The sequence below is a fragment of the Toxotes jaculatrix genome, chromosome 7, assembly GCF_017976425.1.
Source record: "Toxotes jaculatrix isolate fToxJac2 chromosome 7, fToxJac2.pri, whole genome shotgun sequence".
Lineage (NCBI taxonomy): Eukaryota > Metazoa > Chordata > Actinopteri > Toxotidae > Toxotes > Toxotes jaculatrix.
The window spans coordinates 14,081,636-14,108,396 of NC_054400.1; the positions used below are offsets into that span (position 1 = coordinate 14,081,636).

General features: G+C 40.9%; 1 protein-coding gene across 2 annotated transcripts; it reads right to left on the reverse strand.

Annotated features, from left to right (window-relative positions):
- Positions 1–1,265: 1,265 nt before the first annotated feature.
- Positions 1,266–26,211, reverse strand: ap1b1 (adaptor related protein complex 1 subunit beta 1). 2 transcript variants are annotated; one of them, XM_041041809.1, is made up of 24 exons: positions 26,176–26,211; positions 23,622–23,682; positions 21,561–21,666; positions 21,310–21,445; positions 20,433–20,678; positions 19,994–20,184; positions 19,660–19,881; positions 19,343–19,463; positions 19,117–19,212; positions 18,516–18,631; positions 17,332–17,497; positions 16,390–16,488; positions 14,956–15,215; positions 14,503–14,707; positions 14,253–14,273; positions 13,931–14,017; positions 13,291–13,320; positions 13,061–13,195; positions 12,822–12,967; positions 12,601–12,730; positions 10,260–10,344; positions 9,619–9,705; positions 8,800–8,954; positions 1,266–2,818 (listed from the first exon to the last, which is right to left on the reverse strand). In XM_041041809.1, the coding sequence occupies exons 2-24, from the start codon at positions 23,656–23,658 to the stop codon at positions 2,744–2,746; spliced, it is 2,952 nt and encodes a 983-aa protein (XP_040897743.1). In that variant the 5' UTR covers positions 23,659–23,682; positions 26,176–26,211; the 3' UTR covers positions 1,266–2,743. The 2 variants fall into 2 exon arrangements, with proteins under 2 accessions (XP_040897743.1, XP_040897742.1); XM_041041808.1 differs by lacking the exons at positions 13,931–14,017; positions 14,253–14,273 and having other exon boundaries at positions 1,274–2,818.
- Positions 26,212–26,761: the final 550 nt, after the last annotated feature.

Below are 26,761 nucleotides of genomic sequence, written 5' to 3' on the forward strand. Positions count from 1 at the left end.
GCGTGTGTGATGGACCTGGTGTTCTATAAATACACTCAGCTCCACAGTCTGTTCTTTCATGCTTTAGTTTTGCCTTTAAAGACTGGCTGGTATCACATAGATCATTTACTGCAGTGAATATTTTTAGCCTTCAGAACTTCATGATGTACCGTACCTAAAATGAACCGAGCTCTGAGTTACACTCGGGGACCTAGAGGACATTGAGATCATGTTCTCTGTAACTCCTCTAAAGACAACTTGGAGGAAGTTTACATTTTACAGTTAGACATATTTTGGATTATTGCAGCTGTGTTTTACTACAGTAAATAAAGTGTTACTGTAAATTTGTTTAATTTTAGGTCAACAAATGAATGAAACAGTATTTAGCTTTTCAGGTTTGGAATAAAATGAATAAACTGTACATATACTTGCTTAACTGAATAAAATATGTCTGGTCAAAACTTTCTTGGACTCATGTCTGCGTCCCTGGTTACACTGTTGTAAATCTGTTTTACGGCGTTCAGATACAATAATTACTTTCTCGGTGTCTTTCTCGGACTGAGCCTTTACCAAAATGCAATGCAGGGGCTCCCCCTATTGGAATGCATTCATCACATAGGATCAGTATTATAGATCATTCATTAGCAGGCAAGCCAGAGACTTGCCACAGCTTTGCACTGCTGACTCGTCTCTGGTCAGTGAGTCTGCACCTTTGAACACGGCTGACTACAGATCAGAGACGAGAGGTGTTTGTGTTCCCCGTTAGGTCATGCGGTGGAAATCCTGGTTAAGCTTTCCCAAGCAGCTCCGACTTAAAAAAAAAAAAAACACCACACAGTCACCACCTCAGAGGAGCTGTTCTGCCTTACTTACTACATACACTCAGCTGTGGATAAACCTCAAACTTCGCTCAAGGCTCCAGGCTGAACGGCACACACACAGAGCCTGCTGACTTTGTATGCAAAAGCTGCGATAGCTGTTCAGTCTGTTACACTGGAGCAGAGCTGAGTAAAACCCGTGAGAGAAGGGACGCGAACACCTCAAAGGTCATCAATGATTGTGAAGTATGGTGTGTGGAAACAATGCTCACTGACTTCCAGGGACTTTGCGAATGTGGACTTTAGACAGCAAACAAAACTGAGATAACGTTTTGCATCCGGTGACACTGGGACTTAAGCATTAACAGGATGTGCCACAAAAAGAAAAAAGTTCTCTTTGCTCTGGATTTCTAACTTTTCTTTTGTCACAATGTCTAAATAAAGAAGGAAAAAAAAACTAAATGTGAATTTATCAAGACTTTTAATAGTTTGTTTTCAAATGATGTACACACAATGAACGAAATCATGTCAATCAAAAACATCTGATTAAACACTTGATTTTTTTTTTTCCTTTACAGCATTTCGTATGAATCAGCCGTCACCACACACAAAGACACACACTCAGAATACACAACCACCTCTGTGACAATCTGCAAAAGGTGTTAGCGTAGGTGCATACATCCCACAGAGCCGATAAAAAGGGCTTCAGTGTAATGACTCAGAAAAGGAATCCAATTAATCTGTAGAGTCTGTGGGTAAAACAGGGACACAATGTTGTTCTAGCCTTGTTTCAGCTAAGACAGAGTGCGCTACCTACATGTATACTTATTACTCACAAGTGTTACAAACCATGACATTGTACATTTAGAGTTATCTCACCTGAGCCTTCATCTCAGGTGGCCATGGTGCTCGGAAAGCTGCGATGAGGATACAGAGCAAAGTGGCAGAGATAGCGCTCGAGTGGCTGCCACTGACGCGGGGGGGGGGGGCAGCAAATCCTCAACACCTGAGGCTCCCAGTTTGCCACATGTACACTAACAAGACTATGAACACAAATTAAACCATGGAATGACTAAGTAATAGATCAGCCGGTGGACAACTGCTGCTAAGTCTATAAAATGTCCAGATACTGATGTAAAAATTAAAAGAAACACACACCAACAAACAGTTTCCATGCACACAGCACACATCAGTCAGACATTCTGCTTCCAGGGGACAGCAGAGGATCTGTTCCTGCTGCTAACCACAGGTACTAAAGAAAACTGAAAATGACAAAGACAACAACAATGTAGTTTTTAAGTATTTATGTGTCTCTTCTAAGGCCCAGACAGCCACCTTCCACTTCACACACAGGAGGGGGGTTATGAGAGTTAAAGCCTTTTTCTGCTGTATTTTAATTGAAAATACCCCAAATAAATATGCCCACAGTAATGATTCACCTGCTGATTGCAGACGCTAAAAATAGACTCCAATTTGCAGAGAAGTGGGGATAGATAATGATTAAAGAGCCTCATGCAGAGAAAACTGTCAAGTCATACAGCCGCCTGTCCCCAAAAGAATAAAGGTCGTCACAGGACGGCTCAGGCGGGGAAGAGCGGAGGGCCAAGTGCTCATTCAGACAATTTATCACGAGATAATGTCCCGAAACATTATCTCATGGTGTGAACAAAAGCGCAAAGGCTAGCCAAGAAAGTGAACCAGACACCTCTACAGTCTTAGAAAAAACGTGGAGAAAACATGGTCCAAAATGAGAAAGTAGATCATTAACCATCCTAATTAAACAGCTGGATGACATACGGGGTTCAGTCTCCAGGCCCAACACGGCAGGAAGTGGATCCTGCACTGTGTGTGGTTGTAATACGGTCCGTGGGTCAGGTGATGGAGAGCAAGAGGAGGTGCCAGAAGTCTGTGAGGACAGCGGCCAGGTGGACGTCAGGGGGGGTGGTTCAGTTCTTCAGCACGGCCTCGTAGCTCTGGAACACACACTGGGAAACCTCTGGAGCTCTGCACTTCAGAGAGATCTGGAGGGAGAGAAGAGTCCAGTAGGATTGAATATGATTTGAGTCGTAAGCTTCTCTGTTAAAATTCAAGGTTTAGAGAGACACATCAAAACTGAGCAAGTTTACAAATGCCCCTTGTGGGACACAGAGTACACAAGTTACCACAGGCAACAACAAGTTGCGTAAACCTTTAACAACAAGCTACACAGGAGAAGCTGATATAATGAACTTTAAATTAGCTGTATTACAAAATTAAGATGTGAAGCAGAATCGAGTTAGTGTCAGTATGATGGCGTAATTACAGGCTGAGCTGATGTAGCGATTTCATTTTTAATCTTTATTTTCTTAATTCAAATCTTTACTGAGCTGTAATAATTGAGCATGAATGGCACAAAGGAAACAGGAGACGAGGGTTTGTCTGCACACTGAAGTTTCCAAAAACGTAACGATGCAACGTACCTACAAGAATTTCATCGGGCAAACTTCAGACGTGAGCATTATTATTTCTTCTTTAGCTTCATATATTAATGGGTGTAAATGAGATCACAGTAAATAAATCAGAACAACCTCACTGTCCCTTTAAAAGCCCCTTTTCCCTTTTTTTTTATCCCCCAGGAGACAAAGTTAATTATTTTTCAGTTGGGAAGAAAAAAGCTTTGGACTGAAAGTGGTCTTAATTTAGTCTGATCAGACAGAGACATAGATACATAAATTCCCCTTAGAAAATAGAGGCAGCCTCTCTACTCTTTGATCTTAGTTTCAGCTGGGGATAGGTTTAGGATTTGATACAGCCACACACAGTCAGTTTTCTGCCCCCCCCCCACCTCCTCGTCACACTACAGACGTTATTTCCTTAGATACAGACACACTCTTCACAGGTAACACAAGGCAGCTGGAGCTTTGGAATAATTATATCAGGACAGATACTGTCATGATGTTGCATTTATCGCTTATTAATAAACACAAAAGATAATGATTCTGAATATTTCAAAGCGTTTCACTAATTAATTGCTGTCGGCTGTGTTTTCTCCCGTTACAAATGGAAGCCTTAATAACCCACATGTCTCTGTGAAGTTTAAAAGTCAAGAAAACAACCTGCATTTTTCTTGCCCTGACAGCAACACCAACACACTCGCATCCTTGTTTTACTGAATTCGTGGGGACACGTCCTTGGCATAATGAATTCCCTTACCCTAACCTTACCCATCGCAACTAAACACCTGACACCAAACCTTACCCTTACCCTAACCTAAACCTAATTCTAACCTGAACCCTAAAACTAAGACTTAACCCTCAAACAGCCATTTAAACCTGTGGGATCCAGCATTTTGGTCCCCACAAGTATAACGGCCTCCAGTTTTTTGGGATCCCACGGATATAGTAAAACAAATCTACACACACACACAGAGCAGCCCTGCCTCTCACAGTGTTTGTTCTTTCAGCTTTCATCAGCGTCATTTCTTAGAATCGTATTTGTTCCACTGGAAAATAGTTTGGGGGAATGGGTCACGGTGTTAGTTTGCTAAAGATAACAAGTACAGACCCTTCATGACACAAACAAGGGGAAAAGTTGTATAATTGCCTGCAGAGTTTGAAAGATCTGTACCTTTATTTGATAAATTTAGCTTTTATTCCAGCGTTTTATCTTTCATTTCCTTGACTTTCTAGTCAAGTATTTTGGGCTTTTTCTGCCAATTATAAAACAGAAGACAGCAGAAAGTTGGCAGGAAGAGTGGAGGAAAAAGATGGGAATGACATATAATATAACAAAGGTCCCTGGTGAGTACCTTAACCCAAATGCCACCAGGATACCCTAATTTTCTTCAAGCATTCATCTGACTGAGTTTTTTTGGTTTTTACCTAAATATTAATATCCAGTATTTTTCCTTTGCACTACTTGTTTTCATTCACGTTTGTTCGTTTTTAAGCCTTGAAGCGTCTTTGCTGTTTGAAGCAGTGAAGTTGCTTTCCATTGTGGCACAGAAAATGGAACCTAATACCAATATTCTTCAACATACAGTGTTTGATATGCCAGTATCGTGACAAGACTATGATGTTTTTTCTTTGAGACTGAAGCCATTATTCCCGTGATCAGTTATTCAGCAGAAATTTGGTAAGTCACTGGTGTGAACTTCACGCCAGGCCCCTCCTCAGCTCAGTGAACTCAAAGATCAGTCGAAGGTGATGGAGTGTGTTGTGGAAGATATCACAGAGCTGCAGTGGAATAAAGCAGTGATATTGCACAGCTCTTTAAGAGATGCCTCTGTACACTCAGGGCTCGTTACTAATGCATGCTGTTGCTGGCAACATTTAGGCAGCCACACTCCTGTCAGCATGGGGTAAGATGTGAGAAAATGCAGATGCTCTAGCTGCTGTGTGCAACCTGCTATTAGCTGGAAACTGCGGCATTCAAAAAAAGGAAGTGGGAGCTACAGTAATGATGGAGGAGGATGTAATCACCTGAGGGTGTGTGTCTTGTACAGAGTGAAAGACAAAAATCCTCTTATTATCAAGCTTTGTTACATCATCCCAAGATAACGAACGTACAAATTTCCAATGTGATTAAATGCCAGTGTGCATGCATATTAGTCATCATGCAAGCAAAGAAAGAAGACTGCTCTACGCACGATCATATTTTGATGAAGCGATGTGTCTTAAATTTGATTTACTTCATGTTTAACGAGTGAAGAACAAGTCAGATGGTTTAGACCTTGTCCCGTGTAATTATATTTATCCTTTAAATGTCAATTGTATGTGCTAACTGGGGGTAGGAGTGCATGAAATCACGCCACAATACATATAGTTTTATATTGATATGTACTGTGATATAGTAAGTGCTAAGGGAAAACAATTAAAAAACATTTATGAATAAAATAACCTGACAAGTGTATGTGTTTTGGGTAATCCAGTTAATTTAATACCTGACAAATTAAGGGACTTCATCACCTTGTTGCAAAAAACAATAACAGCAAAAAGCAATCCTTCTCTCTGACTTGTAACCCTGCCCATAAAGGTCTAACTTTGTATTAACAAATTTAAATAGTCGCACTGTACATATGTTCCTAGTTTTTACACAGAAACTTGTGAGAAAGCATTGACTGTATTAACTCTGTTGTGTGGAGGGACAGCAGATATATGTGTGTGTAGTGAAGCACTGTGGTGTCCATTTCTGTGTTGAAACTCACTTTTAGCAAATTCCTCTGAATTACCAGCTGAAGATGTGAGAAGACAAAATCAGCCAACATCACTGGTCACATAGTTGCCATGGGGACAGGAGATGGCAAATGAGAACTCCATGCCTTCATATCAAAAAGATAAGCGGTGTCCCAGTTTTCCACCGTAAACACTATTACATATACATGAGCTCAGTGGAAAGCCAATGAAGTTTGAGAGCTTTTGACAATTTCAAATTTCGAAACTTAGAGCAGCTATAATCAATATTTTTATAAAATGTGTCGTTTTCGGCACTACCTGTCCAGCACCAAACAACTGACAGACACAGGATTTAGCCACTAAAGAATCAGATCTGTCCCTCAGGAGTTGGTTGAGACCAAAAATAGAGCTAAAAGAAATACAAATGAAGGGTGATGACATGTCAATGTTACGTCCACAGTTTGTTTCTACTGCACTTAAGTGGCAGAAGAGGTTAGGTAGAGTAGTTGAGGTTTCGGGAGAAGGCAGAATGATATTGAAAGATAGAAATTTCTTAAGATCTTCAATGAATTGTTTTACTACTGTTCACCACAATTACATTTTCCAACTGTGAATTCTATCATTTCTGTCGCACACTGCATTGTGGGACAATAGTGTCCATTAACCTCACATGCTTTCTCCATTTAAATACAAACACCAAGATCTTTCAGTCAACATAGTCAAACCTAGCAGGAAGATGGAAGCAGTATGGAGTGTGGAATTGGGGCACAGCTATAATACTCTAATATAAGTAGGGAGGCATCATGGGAGAGCAGAAGCCATTCAAGTTTTGAGATACCAGAAAAATAGGCCAAGCCATGTTTAAACCTTAAACAGCATGGGTAAGCAGCAGCAAAAACCAAATATGCGATCATGCATCTCCACTCATTGCGGTGAATAATGACTGTTTTTCTGTCTTATCTTCTGAGGCACAATAAAACCCAGAAGACACGTGGTGGCAGGGCTTTACTTCTTCAAAGTCTAAAAATAGCTACCGACAAAAGGCTTTGGCAGCTTGGCTTTAATGTGCCGTGCCAAGAGTGCAGGGACCGTGCAGCAGCCAGCATCTCACAGAGACGGGCATCAGAATACACACTGCACATGCAGCACAGTTAACTTTAAAGTCTAGTCTTCTCTTCACTAAACTATTTATGACCCATCTGCAAAAAGGGGAGCCTTACCAGCCACAACGAGGAACAATTTGAACTTGAATATGAAAACAGAAAGACAGAAGGAGCACCGAACAGAAACAGCTGAAGGTGGACGAGAACAGCCTCCTGAATTAATGATGTTACATCACAAAAAGGACACACAGGGGAAATATAAATGCAACAAATCAAGACTGAGGAAGAGAAAAACGCAAACCGCCTCCACCTCCTGCTATAAAAAAAAAAAAGGCATACAAAAAAAATGCTCTTCAAATAATAATTAGGGGAAAAAAAACAGCTTTCATTTCACCCAAAATCGTATTTTCTTAAATCTCCTGTATCAGGTCAGACTATGTGACACATGAAAAGACTAAACTGGGGAAGATGTGAACCAGTTTAAAATTCATAAGATTTCATGAGTGAGGGCTGGGAGACTGACAAATTGACTAGTCTAGGCAGGAGAAAACAAAAAGACAGTTAATGGCACCTTATAAATAAAAACATGATCTGAAAGCAGAATGAGTGATGAGCGGGGAGGAGAGGCACACCAAGGTCATTGTTCTGGACCTGTCATGCAGAATTTCTAAGCCTAACACAATTCGTGACCATGGCACGCTGACAAAGCAGAGACATGCAACAACACAAAGGACGCAAACAAATACATGTGCACACTCACTGACACCCACACGCACACACAGACACAGATGAGTCACCAATACTAGTGACACACTCCAATCACTGCACAATCAACCAGTTCCCCCCTTCAGCACGCTCACCACTCATTATTTCACATCAATTTCCGTCATGTCTCTTCTTGTTCAAATCAGCCACTGCTATGTCATGCGCCTCTAACCATGACGTGCAGTGATGACAGTATTTTGTTAACACCATCACATTGGCTTAATTCAATAAGCAGGACTGTAATTTGGGCTGAACTGCAGAACGGAAGTGAGAATACTCCTATACGATTTGTGGGAATACGCAACACTGAGACCATTCTGGATAAAAAATCATGGAAGTCCTCCATGGATAGTTTAGATTCCTGATTCATGTTTATCACGGGATCAATCTCAGACACCAAACATATCAAAATGTGCTAGAACCAGTTATTATGCTATGATAAAAACCTTCACTAAAACAAAAACATTGGTGAAATTGAATTGTAAAAGTATGATTTGCACTGGAAACGTTCCGCCATTCTGCAGATAAACTTCTCTGTCACTTTATGATATAAAAAGCAGACATAAAATTATATAAAAATGATTTTAGAAATCTTTCTTCCCTATTCCAATAAAAGCCTTTATGACCTATTAAAGTTCTGATGAATTTGGGCATTTCATCCCAGGACAGGTAAAATCAAGTTCAGCATCTTTAACAGAAACAGTGGTTCCTGCCCTATGTGGCAGGTATGATAATGCTGTCAACAATAACAATGTTAACAAATTGTATATACACACATACAACATATGCTGTCATATTAAATCTCTCTTAATCAGGAACTGGCATTACAAACTGTTGCAGAAGCACTTACATCAGTTCAAATCAGACAGTAATGGTGTCGCTCAGCTGTCACTGTTTCTCACTGACTTTTTGTTTTGACAGTAAATAGTTAATACAGCCCTACTACTACAATTCAGCTCATACAACTAGTTCAGGACTCACCGTGTAGTTTGGGTTTCCTGCCTGCACCCTCAGCTCAGCCAGGACCCAGATGCCGTTGCTGAGTTTCGTGGACTGATACAGCATGTCCTGACCCTCCACTGTACGCTTGGCTATGGTAAAGATGTTGCTACCCTGCAGTTTGTTGGAGGCTGCATCTGTTGAAGGAACATAAAGAATGTAAGGCAATACACTCAGTATTTGAATTGTTGAAGTGAACTTATACCGTCTTATCTGAACAAGCTACTGCTCATTTTTAGTACTTAGCTTCTGTGAATAAACACTGTTATTATGCAGTATAGAATGTCACTCGCTGACTCCTGCCATGCTCTATGGTGATCTGCCGAAAGAGTCATTAAATGAACCAGACCGTGGAGGATTTCTTTTACACCTATCATCCCCCAAAATTTCACTCCAGGCCGTCTGTGCAGCAAAGATACAGTCCCTAATTTGGAATGAACTTTCCTCCTCAGCCTCTGTCTTACTGCTGCGCCCCAGTAGGATGTGAAAGCCTCTCTCTTTGTTCATGAAGAAGAAATGTAATCTTTTGGGGGGGAAATCTCCATTAAGCTGTCATTAGGAATTCTTCTCCAGTTCAGCTGCACTCGCGCTTGTCTAAAACTAAATTATCACACGTAAATAGGGACTGCAGCTGATGAGTTCTCTCATCAAATACAATTTGCTTCATTAGTGAGGATCTGAATTTCAGATTGCCGCTGCTCTGCTGGACTACTTTCACGTAAAAAGAAGCTGAGGGATATGGCTGCAAAGTTATGTGTTTTTTAGCTAGTATACCCTCTGTTCTCTGTTCCTACTTCTCACCTGAGTTGAGATGGCAGTCTTTGATTTGAAACTGGGACTCATTGTCATTAGGAATGTCTTTCCATGTGGCGAGGAACACCTGTCGCTCTGTGGAGGAAGAGACACAATCACTGGATGAGGCCAAAAAGCAGAACACACACTTAAATGTGCACAGAATGAGGATGATAATAGGATTTATGGTAAAGACAAATGCACACACTGTAAGTAGTGTGCAAGTTTTTTGATTCCACACTAGACACAAGGTTTCCTGCTGTGGCTTAGGCTCTGGAGCATTAGCTCGCAGCCTTTGGCGGACGTCCTGCTGCTAGTCCCATCAGGAAGCTCCACGGGGTGAAATGCCAACACGTTCTCACAGAATAAATCAAACAGCAACATGAAAACAAAAGAGGAAAAAAAGGCCCCCCAAAATATGGTAGTGGTGTACAATCTAAGAGCAAGTATGCAGCCCCAAGATGCGAATGACTTCAAAGGGGTGGAGAGTCACAGGCACATCTACGTCACACACTTCTTCACATGCTCTGAATAGTTACAGTAATCTTCAGTAACCCACAGTGAAGAACTGACGTATTGTGTTTATGTTATTGACGTCAGCAGGGTTTTTGAGGCTTTTGAGTGAAGAGATTTATCCAAGACCCACTCACCCATCTTCCCGTCCTCTACAAATAACATGCTGATGGGGTACTGGCAGCTGAAGTAGAATACGTCAATGTTGTTCTTAACAGCCACCTGTGAGAGTGATTACATCCAAGGAGGGGGCAGAGGAGGACGACAGGAGGAGAAACAAGAAGCAATACATGGGTAATTACTTTTCAAGTGCCGTTCAAGGATGGGCATTGTTGGTTTATGTGTGCTGTTTACTGAACAAGAGGGCTCCGGTCCTCTGGGAATCTCATTCTCTCACAAACACACTCACACATAGACAATGTCATGTCCTACAGTATCATCACTGGTATTGTTCTTTACAGGTCTCCTATCAAACTGTATTTCACAGTTAAGCAAGAGGCTTTTATATTTGCTAAAGAGTATTAGCAAACATTACCTACGAGCTAAATATATCGAAAAAGTTCATACAAATGGCTGTCAGAAAATCAATGAAGATGAAAACAGAAGGAGATAAGAATAGCAGAATGGTTAAAAATAAAACACCAAACAGAAACGATGGCCCACAAACAAGACTGACAAGCAGGAGAAAGCAAAAAATAGCATCTAACAGCAGGTCTACATAAAAAAAGAATTAATTTGTTAACCTAAGCTTCTCACGCAGGACCTTTTACAGTCTATGAACCCTGGTGGCAAAAGTACAAGACACTGAAACACAAGAACAAGTGTGGAACAATGGGAGCACCTGAAGTAACAAGAAGCGAGGAGTGATATTGATCAGGTTGCTCAACAAATAAGTGCCGAGAGAAGGACAGTGAGTTCAACCACAGGATGGCAGAAGGATGACTCGTGAATAATTCATTAGGGCATTTTAATCCTGGGTGCAGTGCGGGCCTGCCGGTAAGACGATGAGACATACACAAACTATGTAAAGCTTCAAACTAAAAGAGCTCGATTATAAAGGGTTAGATGACTAAGAAGAGGAGGTCAGAAATCAACAACTGAAAGATATAATTTAACATATTTTTGCAAGTCTCCTTTGCTGTCATGAGTGAATCTACTTGCACTCTCCATTTTGTCCACAAAATTTCTCAAACAATAACTGGTTCCACCTTCTCATTTTTTAATAACTGCCTGTTTTCTTTGTATTCAATGATAGTAAATTATATATAAGTGGATTTTGGACTGTTGGTCTGCCAAAACAAGAAATATGAATTTGTCAACTTGGGCTTTGGAAACTGTGATGGACATTTTTAACTACTTTCAGATGTTTCATGGACCAAATGACCAAATGCAATTGAGAAAATAATCATAATAAACATTTGTTGCAGCTGCACTGACTTAAGAATACCACACTAACATCAGAAGAAATTTTTATATTTTTATTTAATATGCTACAGGGAAAAAGATCAGAGGCAGAAAAGGCCATTCTTTTACTGAGACAGCTGTCAACCATGTCATCATTTAACTAAACTGATGACCAGACAAGATGATCTGTCTGATTCGTTTATCAATATCAAAAAGAATATTTACTTGTCTTTTTAAAATTCTTTACAACTAAACAAGCATACTGTATCTGATCTATTTCCGTAAGCAGCAAACCCAACAAAGTCACCACTTTTATGTTAAAATTAACTGCTGCGTCATTGCAGGAGGCCCTGTGGTGGCAAAAACAGCAGAGAAAACTTGTACCCAGCATTAATAAAGCATTTCCCTTGACTGTGCTGATTTGTGATGAAAAGGTTTTAGTGACTGTGGCGGTGCACAGGCATCCAAAAACTGCAACCTCACATCAGTATCTAAAAGAGTGCTAACAATGATATTCTGGTACAATATCTTCCATCAAGACAAAAAAAATAACGCAAAAACCTCTCAAAATAAAAATATCTCAGAATATGTCAAAACACACAGTCGTAGCCATCAAAGCGGGGCCTCGAGGCAGCAGAGTAGAAAGGTTAGCGGGGCTGCTGAGGCCAGGAGAAACAAAGGAGTCATGTGTTGTGAGATCACTAATGACAGCCCCCACCTCCATCATCCCCCACCACACTCTTATCTTCTCTCTCCAGCTGCACACAGCACCCAACTGCCATTCTGCCCAGTTAAAAGAACCACCCTGATCAAAAACAAGCCTGCCTCTGTTGCTCTTTATTTACAAATTATCAAAACCTCTCTGACGGCTGTTTTATGTTTTAATTCCGTTTAATTCACAGCATGGGAATTCAGCAGTATAGGTGAATAACGGTGAGGACGCATTACTAATCCGTTTAGGTAAACAGGATTCATGATAAATAGAAGCAGAAGCAGTGTAAGAAAGTTACTCTTCATCCAAAATAAAAACCTGCACACTCACATTACATTTAAGAGAAATGAACATTGTGTTACCTGCAAGTTATTGAGAGGCTCCATCTTCATGACGGGGCCCACAGTATTGAGGGGAAGGGTCACTTCAATACTCTGGTTTGGGCTGAGAGGAGTGAGAACCTGGAGTGGACCAGCTGGAGCCAGACCAAAGCTACAGAGAAACACAGAGGGGGGAAAAAAGTGTCACAAAATGCGTAAATATACAGACAACTCAGCATCCATAGCTTAGTAGTTGGTCTTACCTGTTTCTGTTAAACTGGATGGCAAAATCAGTCATGACACTCATTGCTTTATTAGTGAGGGTCATCTCCATTTGGATGACTCCGGCACGGCGGGCAAAAGTGCCTGATATTTCCAGACCCTTGGCCTTCATGGCAGGAAGCCAAACCTAAAGAGACAGCACAAGTTGTTTTATTAGGGATGCCACCACTAGTGTTATATCATTCTGTTCTATGGCTCATCCCAGCGAATCAAGACTCACCGCCTTAGGGGGGCTGTAGGATCCCATCGGCATACCAACTCCACCGCCGAGATCAAACAGGTCATCCAGACCAGTAACAGGGGCATTGAAAGAGGCCGGCATTGCAGCTGGAGGAGCACCAAAACCAGCCCCCATCTGTGAGTCACAAAGCAACACGTTACCCTAGCACATTCAGAGTCACCGTGTATCAAACAAGGCCCAACAAAACCTGCCAAAACAAAATGACTTACAGCAGGACTTCCTCCAATGTCTCCGCCGAGCTGGGGGGGGGCAGACAAAAAATTCAGGTTATCTGTTGTTGCAACATTAAATAATATTCTGGGAGGTTTGAAGAGGATGGATGGAGGGGTGTGAGGGTCAAAAATGTTCAGTGATTAATGACAGCTATGGGGTTTACACTATTGACAAGTGACTTCAGGGAGACACGAGTGCAGGAAAATTGATCATTCTATGAAACTGTCCTTTTACTGTCCACATAAGTCCAGCTGCAAGCCTACTGAAATCCAAAAGGTTTTGTTCAAATGCTACTCACTACATGTGTCGTGGTGATGAAAAGGTTGGGGAACAGTGAACAGAAATGGTAGTGAAAAAAAAAAAAATATTCCAGAGACCAGTGATTCCACACAGTGACATAGCTAAACTATTGTGCATGGAAGACATTTTTTTCTTTCACACACAAAAAAGCAAGGTTTACTAACTCTCACCTAAATGGAGCAGTAAACATAAAAAATGTAATACAAAGTGCAAACAGGCACAGATCAACTGCTGGGGAGGACTATTCAGAAGACACAGTGGTACAACAGGGGACAAGAGGGGGGGTTCTAAGCTGGTGCTGGCCTTTACTGGTCCAGTGTGGTCCCCTGGACCAACCTCAGTGGGGCTGTAATCTGGGGGCGATGGGGACTGATGTGGGAGCTGAGGTGACTGAGGAGTGTCCGTCCGCAGGGGAATGGGCGGCTGATTGAAAGATGAAAAACAATCGCAGAGCCCAGAGATAAGAAAAGAGATGGACTCAAGGATTTAACAGCATGCGTACTGTATATATCATGATAATAACTGATGATACATGACAAACGAAAATGTCAGACTGATGTATGAGATCTACAGTAAAACAGCAGTGGTTGAATAAGTCCTCTGAAATGGCCTGACATGGTTTATAAATGTTGTGCCCTCTCCCCCTCCATGTAGTTACCGGCTCAGACTCATCTCCCATCTGCAGGTGCAGCATTGAACAAAGAAACGAAAACACACAAGGGTCAAAAGAAAAAAAAAAGAAAAGAAAAAGCAAGAAAAGATAGAAAAAAAAGACAAAATATAAAGATACACTGCCACCAGTTGGCCCCATTGACATTTAGCCTATAACTGAAATCAACTAGGATGTGTTATACCAGCCTTTCTGAACCTGAAAGCTTCACTGAAACAGTGGTGTGCAGAAGACCTACCAGACTGTCCAGTCCTCCTCCAAGAAGGTCCATAGCTCCCATCTGCATGCCAGAGGAGGGGGGTGGTGGTCCTGTAGTGGTAGGAGGTGTCAGGTCCAGATTAAGCAGATCCCCCAGGAGGTCACCCTGGGATGGGATGACAGCAGGGGGTGCCTCAGAAACTCCAGCAGCAGAACCTGTGTCCGGGCTCTCAACACTCTCCCCACTAGCGGAAATAAAATGAAACATGAAAAAGAAAGTGACATTAAGTCCTCTGAGAACAATGACAAGTAGATGTGATGAGCTGTACTGGAAGGCAGGAAGGAACAAAGAGCTGCACAGCTTGACATTGACTGAGAGTGTGTTAGTCAGCAGATTTTAAGGAAAGCATAATAGCAGAGTCAGGAAACCAGGTCTACTTAAGTAAACAAACCCCTTTGTCTGCAGTGTTTTAAAGAAAAGTGCACAACTCACGATCCAGCACTGCCAGGGAGTCTCTTGTGCTGAACACCACGGCTGCCCTCAACAAAGGCACTCGGTGGCTTGTGGTAGACAGAGGCCAGAGTACCAATGTGGCAGATGAGCTCCTCCAGCAAAGTGGGCTCAATCAGATCCGTCTCCTCAGAGATCAGGGGCTTCTCAGCCAGAACCACCTCCTTGGCAGCCACAGGGTCTGTGGAGAGCAGACGCCAGTAGATGTAGCCGCGGTCCCTGAGATCTGGGTTATCGGAATCCTGCAGAAAGGGATGAAGGCATGAGGATGAGGGATTATTATTTATGGAGCATGTTTAATAAATACTTAATGTTAGACTCTTCTCTGTCTTTGCCCCAGTATGAGAGGCTGAGCAGCGATTCGAAGATCTCAAAAACGGAGTCAGCCTTGGGGTAGCGCTAAGATTTGGATAATGTATGAGGCAACCTGACACTGCACTTTATTAGTGTGTTTATGTATGAAGTAATTTTTTCTTTAAGTACGAATTTGCTGATTTCCGCCAGCTTGTGCAGCAGCTAAATGCTTGTGTTTGTACATCTGTTCTATCTAATGTTGTTGTACAAATACACATTTACCAGTTTTTACCTTTAGATACATCTATGCACACTGATGGAATACCACACACAAGCCCTGTAATAAATTCTTTACATGTGAAGTTTATAAACTCAACCTTGCCTCAACTCTAGTCAATTCTGAAACCACAGTAGTTGGTGGCATTGCATTAGACTGCACCATAATGAGGTGTTTGTTGTAGTCTGTCATCCTCATGTACAAAAATGCCTGAACTACACTTAAAATTGAACATTTACACATGTTAAATGGAGGCTTGTCCCACCTTGCATGGACCTTGGTAAATGAAAAATACAAGCATAGTTTTATTTAAGCCTTCAAACAAACACACATACCACATGCAGAAATGCTACACAGAGTTTTTGTTTTGGAATGTTTAGGTAATTATTGACAGAATGAAAGGCACTAATATAATTTGATAATCCTAGATCGATTTTCCACATAATGTGTTTGATTTTTTAAAATCAACTCACTACCTCAAACCATTAAAATGCAGTTGGTGTAACTGCAGAGTAAGCTCAAACCACTGTAGGCATTACTACGTTAAGTGCAAGGTTTGGATCTATAATGCCATTACAATACTCCAGCGTCTCTATAATGATAAAGTAATGAGGAACACTTTGGAGAAGATACAAAGATAAGAGCTAAGAAGCAAAGTTAAAAGCGATGTTGATGAAAAAAAAAAAAAATCCTCAAACTTAATGAAGAAGACATGCATGGCGAGTTCAGAGTAGTAGTAGACAGCCAAATGATGTTTGTCAAACATCTGGAGACTGAGATGTTGGCAAGAACAGGAAATGGACAAGTCCAACTGTGTCCCCCCCCCCCCCCCCCTCCCCCCTCACCTGTGTGGCCAGGCTCAGCACCTGCTGCACCAGCTCCTGGGTCTCAGTAGGCTTTTTTAGGAACAACTTGACAATTGCAGTCAGTAGCTGCAACTGCACCTAGAGGGCAAAGTGAACACACAGTATGTTACAACTGCTCGCATACTCCTTCTAAATGCAGCTAGTGAAAATACAATTTTGTCTGAAACTGTAATAAAGTTGCATGGTGCATCTCAATGACCGTTTAAGAATGCCCTGTGCTGAACCACAATAAACACATAATAAACAAACAAGGTTTTAACTCCTTTTTCTTCTCAGGGCTTCGGTTTCCCATGGATGCCACACCCTGCTTAACAGTAAATATTCCAAAAGCTAGTCTAATCTGCTGTTACAAACAGCAGCACAAATTTTGTGTTTTATATTTTCTTTCTCTCTACACATTAAATCACTTCATATAATCAGAAAACAACTCTCCAAGGCAATAATATGGATCTATTACTTACAGTGAGCCATCTAACCAAGTGCAGCTTGGTTTAAACCCACAATGAACTGCAGCAGAATGGTCCTCAGAGTAAAAGCTGGCTTCTCTACAAAACGTGCCTCTGAGCCACATATGAAAAGTGTTCCAATTACTGTAGTGTCTTCCCATTAAGCAGCGGTTACTTTCAGAAAAACAACAAATTTTACTCATCTAAGATTCTTTGATTTCTCTCATGGTTACCACATTTTTGTTCAGTTAAATAAGACCAGTTCTCTGTAGTACCTGTGCGCTTGTGTGTGGCATGTCACGTCCATTTTCACTGCTTTGCAGCAACTAACCAATGGCTTGAATAATTTCCAACAACAGAAACCAAAGTGTGTGACTTCATGCCTGCACTGACTGCAAATTATTCGTGCTGCTACCTTTAAAAATGCACTTCACATTTTCGAATTAACAACCTCTCTGCACTCTCCTAAACACACCTGAGTGCTTTCATCGTGGAAACCCTCCAAAAAGCTCTCCAGCAGCTCGTCAGCGTTGTCAATGCGCTCAGCATATTCTCCCACAATCCAGATCATGGCAGCACGTGCCTCCGGCTCATCCAGAGAGTCCAGGTTTTCACACAAAGTGGCAATCACACTCTCATACCTGGAAACAGGCACACAAAACAACATGCACTCAAATTTTGATAATGTATTAGGAGAGACAAAAAAAAACAATGACAGTGACAGTGTGAATTACTGTAATTTACTTAAAGCTGTCTTAATATATTTTTGGCCACTAGTGACAGCAAAAACAACAGCAGCAGACACAGACCAACATTAGCATTACTCTAGAGCTGTGTTTTCTGGCAGCCTGACAAATGTAGATGCAACATTCACTCTTTGTTTAGATCTGGTTTGGTCTTTGGGGCCTTTGCTTGCTGGCTGTATAACCTACCTTTCTAATCTGCATAAAATGCCTGATAATAACCAATTCCATTTACATAATGCTTTTCCTACAAGATATGCTTGTAGATCGTAAAGAAAGATTTAGTTAGAGTCTAATTAATCGAAAAAGCAGAAGTTTGTCTGGGCAGTGACTCATACAGCTAACGGCCTGAGCCATGCCGAGGTGTAAGCTTTGCAAAGCTGCTTCCCTGGAGACTCACGACTCCAGGGTGACGGTCTACTGCTGTGCAGCAGAGGTTTCTGTCTGGCACATGTATCCACTCTGCTGGAACCACAGCAGAAGTCGTGCTGCAGCTGAATCTGCCTGACCTTTGACCAGGTGCAATCACAGCAAGGTGTTGAGTGCTGTCCGCTCAAAACACACTCTGTGCTACTGAGGACAATTTTCTTCTCTGAAGAGTCTATGCACGACTTTTGGGATAAAGACCAGGCTGAAAACACTTCTGTGTAATGAGCTTTAAACCAGCCCATTTAAAGACCAAGAGAATATAGTCTGAGAGTCAGTTAAGTGGAACAGTGTGAGTATATGTTTGTGAATAGTAGTTTGTGTCAATATAAGACAGCAATAAAACACTGTAATAGGTCTTACAATGTCATACATCTAAAAGTGTCTCAATGTGAATGGCTAGCCATTGGAATTATTAAGACTGAAATCTGACAAAGTACATCAGGTGCTGATGAAAAATGAGTACACTGATGTCTAAGAGGGAACTTACTTGTTGGGGTACTTGCGGAAGATGTCCTTGATGACCACAATGGCCTCCTGCACCACATAGTTGACCTTGGTCTGGATGAGGTCCAACAGGGTGCTGACACAGCGCTCTGCAGATTGCTGATGGAGAGAAAAATAATTTGTCAATATAAGCCTGCGCATTATATAAACAGAAGGCGTATAGAGTAAGTACATAATATATACATAATATATATAAAGCCTTTGACACTGCATTGAGCTGAATTTGTTTTTTCAAATGTGGGTTACCAGGAAAAAAACTTGTTCAATATCTCAAATCCTTTTAACTTGTTAATCAGTCACTTCAAGCCAGGCAGACAAAGTTCTATATTATGATATATAATTCATTTAGTCAGTAACACACAGCACTGACATGACGACAGAGCCAACTTGTATTCATGGAAACACTAAAAAATAAACCTCAGTGGTGGCCTTTTATCTCTCACAGTGATGGGATCTGATTGAGTCTAAATACCAGTAAACATAAGCAGTTCTATTAACTGTTGTTTTAATATTGAACTACACAGTTGACACAAGGATTTGAACAACAAACCATCTGATGACAGTATTACATCATATCCACCCACCTCTACTTTGATGGCACAGCGGCCGATGGCTCTGACCGCTTTACGGACAAAGTCCACGTCCACCTCAGTGGCGTACTCCTTCAGCTCTGCCAGCACCTACAGCAAGATGGACACGCATCCATGTCACCCACATGATCTTGTTAACAATATCTTTTCTTTCTTAAGAGCACCCAAAGACAATAACTGTTATGTTATGTAATAAATATTATAGCTGAGGGTGTGTTACCTGAGCAATGTTGGCTTGAGATGCTAGGCGAATCATGATGTCCAGCTTTTCAAGTTTGACATATATTGGGTCATTGTACTTTACAAAGAAGACCTTCATTTCGTGTTTCAGGATCTCTGGGCTAAAAAAAAGGACATCAACATTTCTCATCATTTGTGGAAACTGACTTAGATTGTAATATAACAGAAAATAAAACAAAAGGAATCGAACTGCGAGATGTTCCATGCTATAGTAAATGCAACTTTCATTAGGAGCTACTATTCCTAAAGTATGAAGAATAGTAAAGAGACCCCCCCAGGTCACCTCCCCAGACTTACCGTCTCTGTACAATGAGATTGATGTTTCTAAGTGCCACGTATTGCAACTCAGGCTCAGCGGAGAGGAGAGTGACCAGTGGAGGGGCGAGCTTCTTCAGCAGGGTGCCATAGTAGTCCAAGTCTTTTGGCAGCATCTCCATGAACTTCATTAAAACTTTAACAGCTGACAGCACCACTGCAGAGTTGGCATGTGAGAGCCTTGGGGTCACACGCTCACAGATGCTAGCAGATGTTAATGATATTGGGAAGGAAAAGACCAGAAAATGAAATAGAGTTTACTGAGAATATGTGTTAAATGACATAGAGTGTTAATGAAGGCAGTGTTTGCTTTTACCTTTGGGACTCACGATCATCACGAGGTGTGTAATTGGCCAGGCAATCAAGAATGAATATCTGTCCCCACTCTGTGCACTCATTTAAAGCTGTCAGCAACTTGTTGATGGTCTGAGGATTCAGGTCCAGGAGATTACTGTTGGGGTGGGACTCTGCTATCTCTGACAGCGCTGCCACTGCGTTTGCTACAACCTAAAGATGAAGACAAGAGAACAGATAAATGCTGGCAGAAAAAGCTGGAGCCAACAGCTATATTAAGATATAATAGAGAGGTCATTGTGCTAACACTATGGTTCTGGCATCATACTTGAACATTTGTATGCCAGTAAAGGGCTTATCTGCAAAAAGCAGAGCTGGGGTGTGTAGCCAGCTGTGTGACCCTGAGCTAGAAATCTGGCTGGCTCGATAGCCAGCACATAGGATGCCAAAAGGAGTCGTACCATGGGGTTGGAGTCAGAGATAAGGTCTTTAAGTGTGTCCAGGAAGCCTTGGTCCTCCACCAACTGGGCATTGATGTCATGGAGCTTTGCTACACACACAGCAGCTGTCTTCCTCACATATGGGTCTTCGTCCTTCAGACATTTCCTCAGTGGTTCACAGAGGTACTCAGTGATCTTGTCCACACGGATGCAGCCCATTGTACGAACAGCAAGGGCCCGGATGAGAGGGTTGGGGTCTTCACAGTCCTAAAGGGGTGGACAAGAGAGGTGATATGATATGTCGCAAATATTTGATTTATTTCTGTATCATCCCACATTATCTGAGTGACATTTTGATTTCATTTAACATTTGATTGCATTAGCATTCTGTAAAGTATAACATTATCATATTCATATATTGAAGTGTCACTGCGTTTGTAGGCTGATGAAAGGGAATAAAGTAAAATGCATCTTCAAAGCCTGCAGATGTCTGTATTTGACCTCAACTGATACCTTGAGGTTTGGTAATCATCTCATTGATGTCAGAGATTCAGGGGTGGAAATAATGACTTTAACCAGCTGGCCAAAACAGCATGCATCAGTAGATTAAAACTGGCAAGGATAATATTTATCCTTCCAATCCAAAACAGTGCTGTACAAAGCACCTGTATATAACAACATTAACATTTCTAATTATCATAAAATTCAAAATATTTACATATTTTTCTGATAATTTTCCAGAAAAAGAAAGACTTCCTTTTTTAAAACTTTTATGTCTAAAATCACTTTTGACAAATTTGAGGATTGCGCATTCCCTTTTATTTCTGCACTTTAATCATAAAATACAAACTGATAATTTCACACAGTTTCTACACATTTATGACCGACTGAGCTTTACCTTGACAAAAGTGTTAACAGCCATGATAGCCATGTCTGGCTGACTCTTGGCATAGTTCATCAGGTAGAGGTAGACCAGCTTTTTCAGTTCCAGGTTGTCCGTCTGCATGCAATTCACAACATCTGGGAACAGAGCGCTGAAGGAGGGACAAGCTGTTATGTGAATGTGAATACTGACTCAAAATGGAAGGTGATGAGTCACAGTACAAAAATCCAGTGTGGATGTTTCTGACATTATTTCCCCTTGCTCACCTGACATCCTTGCCAACTGTCATAGATGCAATGACCTTCTTGACAGCCTCTTTCTTCTTCTCCTTCTTATCACTGTTCAGCTCTGCCTTGAGCTCAAAGATCTCCCCTGCACACACAAGGGGGAAAAGGGAATCATTCATCATCTAATCCATTTGTGATGTAGAGGGTAGACAGGGGTACTGTGTAGCACTGCTCTCTCTGCACACATCACAATGTGCAAACTGGCTTGTGGATACACTGACATGTGATGTACAGCATCGTCTTATCTAGCAGAACCCCAGTGGTTTCTGATACTGGTGGCTGGTATTAGTTATCAGGGGTTTAAGTGCTGCTGCTTCTACCATTTTTCCCTTGCAATATATAAAACAAAAACCTTTCCATATTTTGATGTTTCTGTTAGCACATCACTGACTTTAGTCAAAAAAGAGACAGTTCTAATAGCTGCTGCAGACTATAAGCCTTCTGGTGGTCCAGTGATGTGTGAATGCTCTTATTTTAATGCCACAGCAGGACATGCATTATTAGCAGCTGAACAGCAGCAGGCTTAATAGCGCCAATAAAACAGCAAATGGAAGTGCAGGAGTCATGTTACCTAAAACGGTAATGGTAAATATTGAGATTCTTTTGTGTGTGTGCGATTTGTAGATGCAGTGAATGACAGTGGAGTAAAACTCAATGCACTGAATATCTCTCTGATTATATATCTATCTGACTATTATATTTTGCATATCTTTGTATCTTTATATATAATCAAGACCTGACTTCAACCACACACCACCCAGTTAGGCTTGTAGGCATTGTTGAGAAGGAGGTAAAGATAAGTAAGTATGGGGTCACCAGTTTCTCTCTATTATAGTGAAGATGCCAATTGTTCCAATCATTGTGACTGTCCAAAGACATAGTGGCATGTATACAGCATTCTTTTATCTCAAAATACTAGAAGATAAATTACTGCCTTATAACAATTAATTGATGACGCTTTTTCCTCACTGCCTTAAATAAAGCAGAATCTAAACTACGTGTAGGTATTGAATAAAGCATCATGTCACAATGTGAACCTCTCTGGAAGTATGTTTCCTTTTTTGTTTGTTTATCTATTTGTGTTGCCTTGTGCTAAACAAAGAAAATGCATATTTATTCAGTTTATATCTCACTGCAGTGCACAAACTAGACTTTATAAACATGCACTGTCAGTGAACTGTCAATTTTGGGCTTAAATTTGAATGTACTTGCTAAGAGTTTCCTAGGTATTGTAAACCGTTAATCACTCCCAATCTCTTCCAAGATGTTAGCAACAGACTGCACAAAGCAACACTGGGCTAATCCACAGAAAAAGCAGATACTGAGAGAAACATGCTCTTACAGCATGTCTCAAGAAAGCCAAAACAAACATAAGGAGTCTATACACCATCACTCATAAGCACCTGTTTGCATTTTTAAGCCCTGTGTGTGGGAACATGCACAGTTGTGGGATGTGTGAGAGGATCCACAAAAATACAACAGAGGGGCACAGACGGACAGTTAGCATGTGTAATCTGATTTACAATAACCAGAGCTGTTAAGTTCTTGGCAACAATGTTGCTACACAGATTGATTGATTGATTGATTGATAACATCTTTTTCCAAAAAGTTTTCAAGCTTTAGTCAAGTCAGTTAGGTGTCTTCGGCAGCTCTTAATCAAAATATGTATTCATTTTGAGCTCTACATCTTGAAGTGGGTAAACATCTTTGGCTTCACTGACTGCATGACCATGAATGTGTAACACATCGTGTTCCTTGGAATATATCCAATTTAATTTTCTGAAATCACTGAACAGCTTTGAAGTAATTGGACAACATTAGCAACCTGACAACAGTCCAGGTCTCTCTTTCAGAGATAATTCCTCAGCATCATCCAGCTGACCGTGCTACAAAATCCACAAAAGCACTTGATTAAAAACCCTGAATGGACGCTAGCAATACCTGAGGACTTAAATAATAAGAAAAGTGTAATTTGTCACTGAGGTGTTTTATATGTGAAACCATTTATCTTATGAATTAACAAACAATAAGCTACCAGACCTTTCTTGGTGGTGGTAAAGTACTTGGAGTCCGTCATCTTGGATCCAAATTGTCGATTCTCCTGCAGAAGACACAGACAGGGAAAAAGATGATTGTGAAATCTTTTCCTGAGTGGAAACTTGGGAGCATCACAAGAGCAACAGGAAGTACTAGAAGTGCAAGTACAGGGAAATAAAAGGAATTCCTGTCTGCTCCAAAACAACTGGCAGTAATCTATAAAAACAGAAAACAATGGATTGTGGTGAGAAAACAGACACTAATGTCTCCTCTTTCTTAGTCAGCAAAATCTCTTTTACTGAGACATGCACATCCTGTTGTTGATTTCCACTCTCGATCCAGCACCTCTCTGCAAAAGATATTCTCCCATTTATATAACAGTACTTCCTGCTATAAAATTTGAGCAATAAAAATTCAGCAAAATGTTGAAACATAGTCCTGTTATAGGAAAACAAAAGCTGGACTTTTGACCATGATATTTTTTTTTGTTTTATGGACTGTAGTGTAGTTTTAAGAAGCGTATGCCTAGTGCACACAATCATTACACTTCATATTATGTTTTAGCCTTCCCTCACTGTTATAAACACCATGGAGAAAATAAAGAAACACCTGTTAGTTTACCACAATTCAGAACCACAAACCACATCCACCAAAATTATCATAAAGTTGAATCAGCGCCTCTGAAACAGACTGTACACAAACTGCACATTATAACCTTCATGAAGGGAGAACTTATTGCAGGACTGTTCTATTAGACTGCATTAGTTTTAGCTTGGTGTTCCTAAACTGTCAACTGAGCACATATGATGATTATGATCCTTTATTACCATAATACAAATACTGACATGTTTCCTGGTAGTTGTCCACAATCTGACTGACCTTCCATTAAATCAAATTATACTGTACATGGTTCTTTGCTAGAGAGGAATCTTTCTAGACCATAATCCATACCCGTTTATAACACCAACTGTGTTTAATGGATAATATTAATGCTGAACATTGCCTTTCTCAGTTCAGATATACATTATCATCGCAGCTATTTACTGTAAATGAAATAAGATTCAACTCAAAGAAATAACTTGCAAGAACAACGCTGCTAGCGGAGAGTGGCATTAACTTACTTTCTACCAAATTTATGTTTGTGGCTGAGGCCTGTTAGTTATTAAAGTTAAGTTGCTACTGGTGACAATGACAACGAACGGGAGCCTTGCAGCGTTTCATCAGTTTAACAACATTATTCATTGAGCTGAAAACATCCGACAGGTTGTCAAGACTCGAGTTAACAGATACGATGGGTGAACACAACACAGCAACAGCGACGCTGAAGTTAGCTTCCCACTAGGCAGTTAAGGTTAAAGTTGAGGGAAACGACTTCTTCAGTTCTGCTCTTCTTAGTGTTGTGAAAGGGTGTTTATGAAACCAAGAAGGCAGATTTCTCTGACTATATCGGAAACCCACTATTCTGAGACTTGTGAAAGATTGGTAACACCTTCATTCTAATTTAACTGTTTTTTCCACATCTAGACCACATAACCCCGTGTCCATTTCACAACTACTACACTCGTGGTCTAGATGTTGAAATAAAAGCAGTGAAATCTCAATTTCAATTGTGTTTTCACAAATATACACTGTGTTTTACACCAAGTGTTTGACGTGTCTGGGATAATCTAGTCCAGATCCAACAAGTGGAAATGTAGTGATTCTTTATCTAGACCTGGTCCAATGTAGTCTTGCCCCTTTGCTGCTTCCATACCTAAAATCACGTTATCACAAATTTGAGTGTGAGTTTCAAAAAATGTTAAGGCTTTAGTGTTTTGTACAGTTGTTAGCTAAAATATCTAACACCCTTTCACAGCTGTTACAGCAGCAGAAAACGGAGACGTTTCCCATTAACTTTTCCCTTTAACTACCGACTGGGAAGCTAACTTCGTCCAGCAACACTAAATAGCTGATTACAGTACGTTTGCACGATAATTCACGCTGCTATCATGTCATTCTGACACATAACTAATAGTGTACTCTTACATAATTTGAAAACTAACAGTAAACACGATCCACATTTGCTGGCTTTCACTTAGACCGCTAACTTAGCCACGAAGGTTGGCTAGCTGGCTAGCATCATGCTACAACGACGTTAACGTTAGCATAGCCGGAGGTTCACTAAAATAAGTAACGGTAACCTAAAGTTGGGCCAATTGGTACCGATAGTTCTGCAATTCACGACGCTACTCGATCAAATTACTCACGCATAGCTGATTCGCCCATTCCTGCATGTTTGCAGCTGTTAGGTTTAGATGAATGAAACTGGTGCTAAAGGCTAGCTTGTGTGGTGCAGGCTGCCTGTCAGTGTCAGCTAGCGCCCGGCCACTTCTCCAGCTAGCACAGCTGAGGCATGACCTTCTAAGTAGAGGCTTAGGGAAGCCTTTGCCGGGATAGTTAAGCTCTTAATCTATCGGCCCGGTTTAAACCTTACCCAGCGAATTAGCGAACCTTCTGGAGTTAAAATTAGACTCGCCACACAATGAATTTGGAGAGAAAATCTCCACAAACATCTTACCGTAACAGGCGTAGAAGGAGCTGTGATGGCCTTCGTCCCCTCCCACTTGATTTACTTCCGTATTTCCACTAAAAGTCGTTTGCAAACAGACGAGCAGCGTCAGCTTTCATTCAGAGAGGGCTGTCCATAATGCTGGCAGCTAAAGTGGTTCAACAACTCCATCAGCATTATGTTCTTTAAAGCTCTGTCCAGGAAAGCAGAGAATGCAAGAATAATGCAGGCTACATAATATATCTGTTAATGACATAAAGAGTGGTTTATAAAATAATAAATGTCAACTGTTTGATTGAACACAAAATTATGAAACAGACACAGTTACCGAAAGTAGTCATGGTTCTGTAAATATAGTGGTAACATATTCACTTGCCTCAGTTCATATCTAATCCAGTCTAAACCCTGCAAATCAACTGTGTCGTACTTTGAGGTGTCTTCATTATTTTATCCATGTCTTTCATATGAGTTTACACTGTGTTAAAATTAGAGATGTTCCTCATGTTTAATTAGATGTCAATGTCCATTTGTCAATCTATGTAAATCTCGAGGTAGACTAAATATTAACAACACCTCTAAAATGACGATTAAGTTG

Excerpts from the sequence above, each read along its gene's own strand:
- ap1b1 (XM_041041809.1), bottom strand. The coding sequence starts at position 23,658 with ATGACGGACTCCAAGTACTTTACCACCACCAAGAAAG. Across the intron at positions 21,667-23,621 it reads CTTTACCACCACCAAGAAAG|GGGAGATCTTTGAGCTCAAG; the intron begins GTCTGGTAGCTT and ends TTGTGTGTGCAG. Across the intron at positions 19,464-19,659 it reads AATCTCATTGTACAGAGACG|CCCAGAGATCCTGAAACACG; the intron begins GTAAGTCTGGGG and ends CCTTTTTTTTAG.